This window comes from Agelaius phoeniceus, chromosome 4 (assembly GCF_051311805.1).
Source record: "Agelaius phoeniceus isolate bAgePho1 chromosome 4, bAgePho1.hap1, whole genome shotgun sequence".
Taxonomy (NCBI): domain Eukaryota; kingdom Metazoa; phylum Chordata; class Aves; order Passeriformes; family Icteridae; genus Agelaius; species Agelaius phoeniceus.
The window spans coordinates 63,598,182-63,610,377 of NC_135268.1; the positions used below are offsets into that span (position 1 = coordinate 63,598,182).

The window sequence follows — 12,196 nt, forward strand, 5'->3', positions numbered from 1 at the left end:
TAACTTGACATTCAGAGGTACCCTCAATGCTCTCCTCGGTGAGCAAACAATGCAAATTAGATATTATTTACATTAATATAAGGGGAAGACCCTATCCAGAGCAGCAATATCATCTAAAAAATTATACACACATTAGCAAAGTCATTCCGTTATGTCTTTGTTTTAATGAATTTTTTTAAACATTTGTATCATCAGACAAAACATTTAGGTAATGAGAAAATATTTATTTCCAACAGCATGGACTTTGAAAGTTAGTTGGAAGAAGGCATGTTCAATGCTATGATTGTTCCAATGCTGGGTCAGTTGAAATAGTGTGTTGTAGTGCATATATTAACCAGTTACCTTAAGGAAATGCGAAAAGACATAGTGAACTAGGAGGTGAGTACAAACATCCAAGGCAGTAAAAATGCAGAATACTGACACATGGCTGAAAAATGTACTTTTTGTAATGCTCATTTAGTATCACAAAAAACTAGCAACTCACTTTAAAACATTCTTTGTCAGCAACCATACCTCTGACCAAATGAAACTATTAAATTTAATACAGTCTTTCAGCTGGAAGAGATATTAAGGTCTAACACTTATATCAAATGCTTAGATTTTGTTAGCTTTGCTTGTTATTTAAGATAGTTTCAAGGTACTGCACCAGTATCACATAGTTTGTTTTTTTCTCAAATTGACTTGTACAGAAACATGCAAATATTAATGCATGAGGGTTTTATGGATTTGATTCTAATTGTCTGTATTACTGATAGAGCACACCAAGCTTTTTTTTTGTTACATTTTATGCTGAACTGTTCCATTTCCATTACCAAATGCCATCACAGTTCTCATGGCTTACTGTATAAAGATGGAAAGTTGAGAAAGTAAGAATGCCTTCACTTAGGACATATATTAATGAAAATAATTCTTTTATAGATAGATATATCTATCTACATAGTAATTAAGATTACATGGTATTTTATCAGCATGAAATGTAAAAAAACCATTCTTCAAACACCCCAGGCTAACAGGAAAACACAGTCAACTGGCACAATACACTCTTCAACCAGTTTTGTATAAGGCTTCAGTTTTCCTGATGAATGGAACTAAATCTTAGTAGGTCTGTATACATTTTAGTAATTATAACCGTTTTATGTCACAATATATTCTTAATAAAATAAAAACTCTGGTGTTGTAATTAAAGATAGCTAGTTACCTTCTAGAGAAATATGATCTTTTAAAGAGTACACTGTGTTTAAATATAAGAAGTAGAATTAAGGTGCTTCCATATTTCTGCTTTCATTCTTAAAAAGTACCACAGATAAACAATTGCAGTAATTGCTTGCAGATATGCTTTTCTTTGGCTTTTACCTTATTTTAATAGCATCTGATCCCCCGCTGGCAAATTTCTATAATAATTACTTACTTGGTTTTGTAAAAATTGCATTATAAAACTGAATGGAATAAAATGTTGGATGCATTTCCTGTGTACAGCTACACTTTTTTCTCTTCCTTTCAGAATTTCCATTTGCATCAAGCAACAAATGCAAGCAACAATAAATTTAAAGCTAGATTTTTTTGCACATTGTAAACTGGGTAGGACCAGGAGTTACTGACAAAACCAGCTGGAAATGCAAGATTAGCAAATTCTCTGTATCCCAACACATTACCATCTAATCTGTCTTGTTTCCCCGACACATACTAACACAATGAAGCTGGACAATGGTTCAACAGCAAGTGCATGTGATAGTTCTGGCAAGACTATTTTTGTTTTGATTAAGCACATATTTGATCCGGGAGGGTTTAGAAAAGCAGGGCCTTTTTCTTCAGGTCATTCCGCTTCCAAAGTGCCAGACGATCAAATTCCTCAATACTCATTTTGAAGACTTCCTGGAACTCTTCAGGGGACAAATGCCTCTTGAAAATGAAAATACAAAAGATATCATTAAGCTTGTCTGTGCACAGGAATATTTCTGCCCTAAGTTTTAAAACACACCACAAAATAATGCATTAGGGTTTGCATTTAAATTCCAAAATTGTTTCTGGAAAAGACTGCATTGAAACCAAATGAGCTCAGAGTAGCTGGGAAATGAAATTATTGATGGCAGTAGTGACTTTTGAAAAAAAGTGATCTTTTTAATATAGTTCTAACTGAACAGAAGCTATGTTTTTTGGGAAAAAGTATGTTTATCCAGGGTGCCTGATGACAGAGCACACTGAGACAAATTCAAGTTATTCCAGGACTTTAAAGAGATTGATAACAATGTAATTTTGGAGCTGGATTTGTTTTGCCTTGATCTTTAATGAGAGCACTGGACACCACACTGGTCCACTAATAGCAACCTTGTAACAAAGGAGAGAGCATACTGCTAAATTCTGAAATCCAAAATGCGCTTATCCATGGGGAGAGACTCTAGTCAGACGTTCAGGCTGGATAAAGTAGGGGGTTTTTAAATGTCAGGAAATATGCTCCTATTTGATGTTTTGATGCTTTAATAGTAAAAAAAAATTAAAAAGAGATGGGAAAGAAATCCAACATAAAGAATCGGAAGGAGGTAGGATAACAATTCCCTAGAAATTATTAGCATCCACACTGAAAAGGTAGAAAAAGTAAATATGTGAATGAATTTGGAAGCAAAATATCACTTTCCATTTATTAACAAAGATTTCATTTGTAATGTAATTTACTCAAGAAAACGAAAGAAATTGTTTGTAAGAAGTCATTATATATAATTGCTTTGAGTGGTTATCAGGGGTTCTTGTTTCTTAAGAAAGGACAGACTTGGTTTTTTTAAACAGGACTTGTTTTTTTCCCTTGAGATTCCACATATTCAGAACAACAGTGACTAAGATCTTGGAACTGAGCCTTCACTTTTCATTTGACAAATGACAGCAACCCACCATAAGCACTGCTCATAGCATGGAACAAACACACCATGCATATTTAGCAAAGGAGATCATTTTTCACATGGAAATGAGCAACATCTGACAATGTATTCTAGAAACAATCTCTCACTGACAGAATGAAAGTCTCTGCATTGTTTTTTTTAGAATATTTTTCTGGTAATCCAGTGGACAAATGCAAGTAAGTTTAACTTTAGCAACTTCCCACAGCAAGGAACATGTCTGTAGGCTGAAAAGGAAGTCTGGATGTGAAATATTTTATTTTATTTTACTTTCTAGGTTGTGGATAAGACTTAAGACATCTCCTCACTCAGGAGAAAGCAGTGGCAAACTGTAGTTCTAACTCAGAAAATGAGAAAGCCTATATACCCTTGCAGGTAAAGCTACCTTGCCAATCTTCCAAAACCATAGAAAATCACATAAAACTTTAAAAGGACTATGTTTTCACCATTTTTCTTTTCCTGAGGTAATTTACACCATGTATTATGAGAAACTGCTGTGGTCTCAGATCTGTTCCAGTACTGAAGGTCAGTGGAGGAAAATTCAAGAAGCCCAAAATCACCTCTTTCCTCCAGAGTGACAAACATTTGCTACATCTTCCCCTCCTAATGAAGCTGCCACCCATCTCAGCACAAGCTGTGCAATTCCCCCTTCAATGTTGTACTTTGCCATTTATCCTTTTGCTTTGCCCTCAGGCTTAGTGAGCTTCCCATCCATATGCAGCTATCCAAGGCAGAATTAATTAGCTGTGCACTGTGCTCCTCTGCCTGTGTGCAGATGACACCACCTTCATTCTTTGCATACACTCATTTTCTATTTCCTGTACCTCAGTTTTGTTTTATAACAGCACCATTTTTTTCCTCCTCACAGAAGGTCTCATTTGGTGCTGCCTGGTCCAAAAGCAGGTGACAGCTTCCAGCCCAGGGACAAAGTGACTGAGATGGGGAAAGCATAAACTCACTTATTTCCACATCCATTCAAGTAGAGAGTCTCTTTGCTTTTAATTTTCTTCCCCATATACCCTCACCTCAAGGACTAACAAACTGACTTCCACATTAGCAGTTTCTTATTCCATCAAGGCATTTTTCACATGCAAAAATAATTCTGGTAGAAGGGAACATTTTCCCTTTAGTCTGAACCCTCTGTGAGAATGCCAGTCTATCCCCAGTGTAACATATTCCCTGCTGCTGTCCCTGCATCTTAGAAGCTTTCACCATACCCTTCTTTAGCACCACAGGCTCTAGATTTGGGACTGACCCTAGAAGCAGCAATGACTTAAGTTCTGTCTTCAAATTTGGAATAAAACCTTGGTCCCAGAAAGATGTCATCAAACTGGCAAAGCTTCGGATAAAAGCAACGAAAGTAATCACGGGTTGCAGTTTGATTTATGAGGAAACACTAAAAGGCCTAAGTATGGCTAAGCTCAGCCAAATGATGACTAAGGTAAAATATGGTAATATCTACAAATATTTGAAGGGTCTAAACACCAGGGGAATACACCAGTGTCAGAAGTTTATGGTCACACTTTTCTATGTATATGTGATGCTAAATTTTGCCTGCACTGTTGTTGGGACTTTCCTAACAGCTTTCCTCAAAGCTTTAAAACCTAGAGCTCTTCTCAAACCTAAAGGCAGAAAAAATGCACCAGTAAGAAATCCTGGGCTGATTAATCTTTCTTCTCAGCTATTGGAATATTAATTTGCCTTAACTGAAGCGTTACCTTCTCTCATTAGGGAAACAAAAGAAGGGAAATTGAAAACTATGAGCAGGGAATATGAAAGATACTCATCTTGAGGTATGAGAGAATATGGGTGAAGCTATGCTTTACAAGGCCAAGAACATAATTTCCTTTTTCTTTTTTCAGTAATGGATCAGCTTAAAATATCCAGCTATGTTAATAATGCATCACTGGGCTATTAAAGGAAGGAATGGCCAAACTTACTAGTAAAAGCAACACTCATTCCTTTTTTTTTTTTACTACAGTTGGCCTTGTTTACATAGGAAGTCTGGGTGTTTTACAGTGTGCTAGTAAGTGATTCCTAATTCCCTTTGTGACAGTTTGGCCATATTCAGGCAGCTTAACTCAATCTCCTTCTCTGCTCTGCATCAACAGCAAGGCTGGGCACGTTGCAGACACTGAGGAGAGAAGAGAGGACTTACCAAGGACCTGTTCTGCCCACACTCTGAACTCACTCTATGTCAGTGAGGTCATTTTGGAAGCTACATAATGATGTTAACATGATGCTACCTGAAAACCTTGCTAAAAGATAAGGTAAGCAATTTAAAGATGATTCTTCACTATGATGACTGCTATACTCACAGCATCAGAATATCAGCTTTTGTGATATAGTTAAGTGTGATATTGCTACAATAGAAAGGACTATGGCATCATGTTGTTTTGATAACATTGTATTAATCTGAGCCTTTTATTAGGATACACAGAACTAAGCAAGGGCTGAGCTAAACCTCTGTGCTGCATTGCAACCACTAGAACAGAAAATCCTCATTCTCTGTGAAACGCAAATATGAAAATGAGCAGTACAGACATGACCTCATTTTTTACTCTCTCAGAACAAAAGTAATTAATTGCACATTCAAATGCTTGCTCCACAGTGTTATCTCAGAAAGAAGTGGTGCTTTTCACTATAAATCAATGAGGCTTGTCTCTATTTCTGTGGTCTGCTAAAAAGCCAGTAATAATTCTAAATAGAAATAATTTTTATTTAATTCAATGAGATTTCTTTTCCCCAAGAATGATTTAGCTCTTAATGAAATTCAGAGATGCTTAAAACCAATACATAATGTCATGGTTTCACTGCAGCTGGCAACCCACACAGCCATTCACTCACTCCCCCAATAGTGGGATCAAGGAAAGAATTGGAAGGGTGAAAGCTGGAAAACTCATGTGTTGAGATAAAGACAGTTTAATAGGGAAAGAAAAAGCCACACACACAAGCAAAGCAAAACAAGGAATTAATTCACTGCTTCCCATGGGCAGGCGGGTGCTCAGCCATATCCAGGAGAGCAGGGCCCATCATGCATAGCAGCTACTTAGGAAGACAAAAACTCCAAATGTTCCCCCTTCCTTCCACTCCCCACTTATACACTGAGCATGGTGTCACATGGTCTGCATTATCCCTTTGGTCAGTTTGGGTCACCTGTCCTGGCGGTGTCTCCTCCCAGCCTCCCTTCACCTCCAACTCCCCTGCCAGAGTGGGGTGTGACAAGCAGAGACCTTGGCTCTGTGTAAGCTCTGCTCAGCAATAACAAAAACGTCTCCATATTATCAACCCTGTGTTCAGCACAAATCCACACCACAGCCCCACACCTGCCACTGTGAAGAAAATGACCCCAGCACGTAGGAATGTGGCATTGTTATGCATAAGTCACAGGAAGATAAAATTGCAGCTCACCTGCAGCCAACCTGCAGTACCTGGTGACCAAGGGGTGCTTCACAGGCATCCCTGTTCTGTGTCAGTAACTGGATGGGAGTCCTCATGTGCAAACCTGCTGATGTAGGAAGCTCAGAGGATATCCTACTTCCTCATAAAGTAAAAAAAAAATTGAGCCAATGAAAGAACTCAGTGGATGGCAGCAGGTGATGAGTTGAAGACCAGAAAAATCAAGGTCCTAGTTCCTAGAGGAATTTAAAACCTCAGGTTTGTTTCTCTTTTGCTCTTTGTTTTGCTGTATTCATGGGAAAGGACAGCTGAGCACCACACTGCCTTTGCTTGAATCTGTGGTGACTCTTTCAGCCTCTCTGAGGCACTTCTGTGCACTCTGTTTTACAGAGTGAATTTTAGTAGCTGTCTACTTCAATTTGTTTTTATTCAAAATCCTTGCCACACTTCCAACTTCTGATTCACATAATCCAAAAGTAAAAGCTACAGGATCTTCTCCAGAGATTTCAGTATGAGAAATACTCAAAATAAACAGGGATTTATTGAGAAAGTTTTATTCACAGGTAAGTGAGCATTCATGTAAATAACCAAGCCTCAGCTCTTCAAGTTGGTGCACAAACTTTTCCTATAGTAAGACTCAGGATTATAGAAGTGTTTCAACACTTAGAAAATAATAGCTTCTTCCCCTCTCCAGTTTTTCTCTTCTTCACTGCCCTTCCACTCTCTTCTCTCATGCTTCTCAAGGTTAGCCCAAATAAAACTCTCAGATGGCCAATCAAAATTTGCTGGAATTTTTTTTCTGTTGACTTGTGAAACCTCGTTTTGCTTTCACAAGGTTTGCACTCTTCACCCCTCTTTCTGTTTCACTGCTGGGGCTCAGCAGGCTTTTCAGAGGTTTCTTCTAAGACTGCTGCATGGCTAATTACAAAGCTGTAATTAGCCATGTGCCACATTCCCAAGGGAGTATTGAATGTTATGCTCATCTACAGCCTAATTAAGCTTCATGCTCAATAAATATTTGAAACTATTAAGTAATTATGTGATTGGGGAGGGAAAGTTAAGAAATGGCATGAATTGCACCTAATGAACTTTAAAAGGTATCAAAGGATGACTAGGGCAGCTCTGCTGATCAGAGGATAAGGCAGCAGGCACCTGCAGTTACCCCAGACAAGGGCAATTATTGGCAGCACAAAGAGAGCCCTTGTGCAGGCAAGCCTTGCAGGAGCTGCAGATCCCCCTCCAAGCAGCAATGTGGGTGCCCAGAGGGGTTTCCAGGGAAAGCAGTGAAATATGAGCAGTGAGGAAAGGAGTCTGAGCCCCTTCCCCATGCCCATATCACCCCAAGCACCTCTACAAGGCTCCTGGGTCTGGGGCTTCATCTCATTCAGTACTTCAGGGTACCATGAAGTCTCCTAGAGAGGCTGCATTCCACTCAGCACTACCACTGCAGAGTGCTGCCAATCTAACCTCCTGGGAAGCATCACAAAGCACACAGAACATCTTCTGTAGGAGCACTGCACAGCCAGGATTTTGCCCAGCTGAGTCATCCCTAAAGGTACAGAAAGCTGGGACTTGTATGTATTTCTCTCAGGTATATGAACATATTATCTAAATAGCATACACAGAATATCTCTGATGATAATCTGTGCCACCATCCTGTCATTCAAATGAGCTTTTTCATTACTGACATTGACATAAGTCATTGCCTCCAGCTGATGGCTGCTAAAAAATTCTGTATAATTAAGAAAATAATTCATAAATAAAAAAAAACTTGGCATCCATAATAAGTTCTGAAAATATAAAGAAGACAAATTTAAAAAAATTCATTTGTTTTAGGCATAAAATATCTTATTCTTAAAGCAGCTTTTCCAGCTTCCCTTAGTTTGGACTTCAATGCACCTGTAATGGAAGTGTTCCACATCTAATCTCTGTTCATTCCTACAGTGTTTCCATTCACGCAGAAATTACTTTCCACATTATATCCCATCAATTCTAATGCGTATTTTCATCTTATAATGGCTCCTTTTGTAAAAGGCTTTGAAATCTGATATAAACATGCATCACTGATCACAACACAAGCACATGCCTAGAATGAGAAACACCACCCATGTATTTTTCAAGTTTAACAGTGCGAAATACTTCTGCTGAAGGCAGTGACCCACACTTTCACCCCAGGTTATCAGCTTTATTTTATAAGTTAAAAGTTATTTTAACTTGGTTACAAGTCAGCCTGTAACCTCAAACCCAGCCCCAAACTGCAAACTCTAGAACACACAGCAGTCCAGTCTTGCTCTCATTTTCCCCATCTGAGCTCCAGAGGAGGTGAGACACACAATGCTACTTGTATGAATGACATCCAGGAGCCTGGGCTCTTAAACATTCAGCCTCAGTTACTGGAAACAAGTCCTAAAATTGTTGAAGCCCAAATGGCTGGAACCCAGGGTTGTTGTTGAATGAATAGTGGAAAAAATGTTATCCCTAAAGCAAATCCAGACAAGCAGTTCCAGGAGGAAAAGCATGTTTGATTTAAAGTGAGTGCTCTGTTCAAATAAGACCACACCCATGTTTAAATCTCTCATTTCTGTTTACAGGAGAACAAGGTGGCAAATGAAACTTTGCTACTTGACATTCCAGGGTACTTTTTCCTTAGCAATTGTCTCAGTTAAACAAAGAATGAACAGGCTCAAACAAAAAGTGTAATAATTTACTTTCTACAGCATTTGATAGGCACAAATGGATAATGCTTTTAAGCCTTGGCATTCAAAAGAAACAGCTAAAAAAACCTAAGCTACATTAAGATAAGGAAATCAAATGAAAACACTAAAACATGGTTTCCAAATGGAAGATCCTAACTATTTTGGCTTTCAAAACTACCAGCCTGTGACCACAAAAGAAATCTTATACTCTGTGATAAAAGCAACTGCAGAAGGAAAAAAAAAATAAATCCATGCAGTTGGGCATGAACTACCAATATCAATGTGCAATGTGTGCACTGAACCACACTGTTCTGACTGAAGAACAGGCAAACAATATCCAAGCTAAGAGAAAAGCATCAAATGCATGCTTTTAGGAGCACAAGGCTCAAATGATAAAGGTATTCAAGTACTTAAAAGAGGTTGCAAAATATTTGAAAGTGTATATGTTGTGTATGAAAGTGTATATGAAGTGTAAATATTCTCAATTTCCTTTGAGAAGCATCAGGTAAGGAATGTGCCAATGTGTACCATCCAAAGGGGATGTCTTAGACCTGAAAACTCAGGACTTAAGTTGTCCAAAATGGGGAAGTTTGGTTTAGAACACTTATATTTTAACTGTTGCATTAAAAAAAATAAAAAGGGAAAAAGTTCTGAGATAGACCAAATTGTCTATTTTTTTCAAATGCTTTTGCAACAAACTCACCAAATAATCCTGTTTTGTAATTATACTATTTCTTCACAGAATATACCAGTCTAGGCAAATTAGAGACTTAGAGAGGTCTCCAAAGCAGGGTCAACTTTAAAGACCATGAAGACTATAGAGACAAAACAGACCATGTTCCTCAAGGTCTTCTCCAGCTGTGCTCTGCATGCCTTCAGGGGTAAAGATTCCACAGCCTCTTGGGCAACCTGTTCACTGCACTGCTCTTACAGTGAGGAACATTCCCCTCATATCCAATTGTAATTTCCTTTCCTGCAGATTGTGACTGTTGCCTCTTGGCTTTCCAGTGCCACTCTCTGGGAAGGGTAGGATCTGCCCTGTAACACCTCATACTACAAAGGCAAGCTGCTGATTCATTTTCAGCTTGCTCTCCATCAGCATCATCAGGTACTTTTCCTCAGAGCTGTTCCCCCCCATCTTGTCCTGATGAATTGTGTTACTTGGTCACAAGTGCAAGGATGTGGATTTATCTCCACTGAATTCCATGAAGTGTCTGTCAATCACTCCTGCAGCCTGGCCAGGTCCCTCTGAACAGAGGCTCTGCTCACCTAAGCATCAGCTGCAGTTCCCTCAAGTTCATCTGCAGACATGGGGAGGGTGCAATTCCTCTTCTCCACCCAGGATGGATAATCCACCCGGTGTTACTGCTTGGTTGTTCATATAACTTGCAATGTTACCTGAATGAACTTGTTCTTCACCATTTCCTGTTAGAATAGCTCATGGGAATGCTGCTCTGTTCATCTAACATTACAATAAACAGCACCGTGGTAGAGAGAAACTCCTAAAATATTCCTTGGCCAAATCCTTATCTACTGTGAATTCCTTGCATTTCTAATCAGCTTATACAAAAGTGAGATCCAGACTATTTATTCAAAAACCAAAGTGCCAGTAAGGTATTTAAAAATCAGCAGGCTGCTCATTATAACCAGTTCTTGGTGCTGCATGTATTAGTTCATTGTTGGCATAGACATCTCCTTGGAAGAGCACAAGGAACTGGGTACTTCTGTCTCACTGCTGAGTTAAGACAAGCAAACAAAAACATGCTGTGTGTTTCTATGCTTAGTTACACATACTTTTGAGGAAAGAATGACTATTTGAATGCATTTATTACCAGTTGAGCCATCCTAATCTCTAGATACCTCTAGGGTTTAGAAAAATATGCATTTTTACAGGAAAATATTTTTATAATCCTTAAAATAAATTTCTTGCACAACAGTGTAATCTAAAAAATACTCACAATGGGAGTGAAGTTAGGAAAACACTACCACCCATTAAACCCCCACCCTCCTGTGGTCCTTGAACATTAGCCAAGGTTTCATTGTGGCCTCCCTTAATTTGACCCCAGGAGCTAATATCATTGACTTGAGTTCACTTCTCCTGATAGGAACACTCAGTGCAGGAGACTTTGCTTGGCAGAATGACTCATAGACAAACAATAATGCCCCTTCCATCACATCTATGATGGATCATTCAAAGTTCACAACAAACTGTTTCACAAAGAGGAGCTGCTTCGAGTCAAATTGTGAGACAGCTCTTAAATAAATCTACCTCATGCAAACTTAGTTGACCTTATTGCTCCAAACTGGACCAGGAAATCAGAAACATCATGAGTGAGAGAGATATTTTGTTGATACCAGACACAGTATGACTGTTTTTCAGGCTTGACAGCTGATATGAAGCACAGAAGCTCCAGGTCTCCTTTCACAGACACCACCTGTACCCTTGGACACAGCCATCACACCAGAAACTTGCTCTGCTTTGCAGCAGCAACAGCAAGGTGAGGTTTCAGCCCACACAAATAATCAGAATAAAACTGGTGTATTAGAACATGGATTTTTTTTCTTAGGAGATTTTCCTAGATATATCACTCTACAGCTTGGATAATACATGGATTTTAGCACTGCTACCATTTCTGTAGGCGAAATCCAGCCCTTTCACAAGTGACATTGGATGTGCAGGATGAAAACAGAATATCAGCTGGAAACAAATTCAGATTGGAAAGAGCACTTGCCTCTTAGAGATGCCAAGCATTGAATCATACCATCCAGCAAGCGTGAAATGGATCTCAAGAAAGGATGAAATATAACCTTAGTTAGTGCATGCTTTCAGTATTCCCAGTGCTGTCCTCAAAAACTTGGAGATACCAAGGTATCAGTGTATGTGAAGTGAGCCCTCTGCTAACAGACAATAGTCTGTATCCATTTCTAAGCCTGGTCTGCTTCTGTGCAAACCTAAAAACCCACACAGTCCTGGGCTCCTTGAGTCCTGGGTCCTACCCAAGCCTGAAATCTGCTGAGTGCACAAGTCAATAATTAAGTTATTATCTTCTACTTCTGCCACAAACGGGAAATAATGATAGGCTGCTTTTCTATGCAAAGCTACTTATTTCCAGGAATTCTGCAATACAAAAGAAAGGGTCAGGAATGAGGGGAAGAGGCTGACAGGGAAGGTAATGGTTTGTGCCTGTCACTCAACTCTGCACGTGGTTTGAA

At 38.9% G+C, this 12,196-nt stretch overlaps 1 protein-coding gene across 8 annotated transcripts in view; it reads right to left on the minus strand.

The window, feature by feature from the left end:
* Window positions 1–144: 144 nt before the first annotated feature.
* ABLIM2 (actin binding LIM protein family member 2) overlaps window positions 145–12,196 on the minus strand; it is a 131,942-nt gene continuing 119,890 nt past the window's right edge. For all 8 annotated transcript variants that reach the window (XM_077177760.1, XM_077177759.1, XM_077177757.1 and 5 more), the window contains one exon: window positions 145–1,899. In XM_077177760.1, the coding sequence (XP_077033875.1) occupies window positions 1,786–1,899 (114 nt within the window). In that variant the 3' untranslated portion in view covers window positions 145–1,785. The remainder of the gene's footprint in view (window positions 1,900–12,196) is intronic.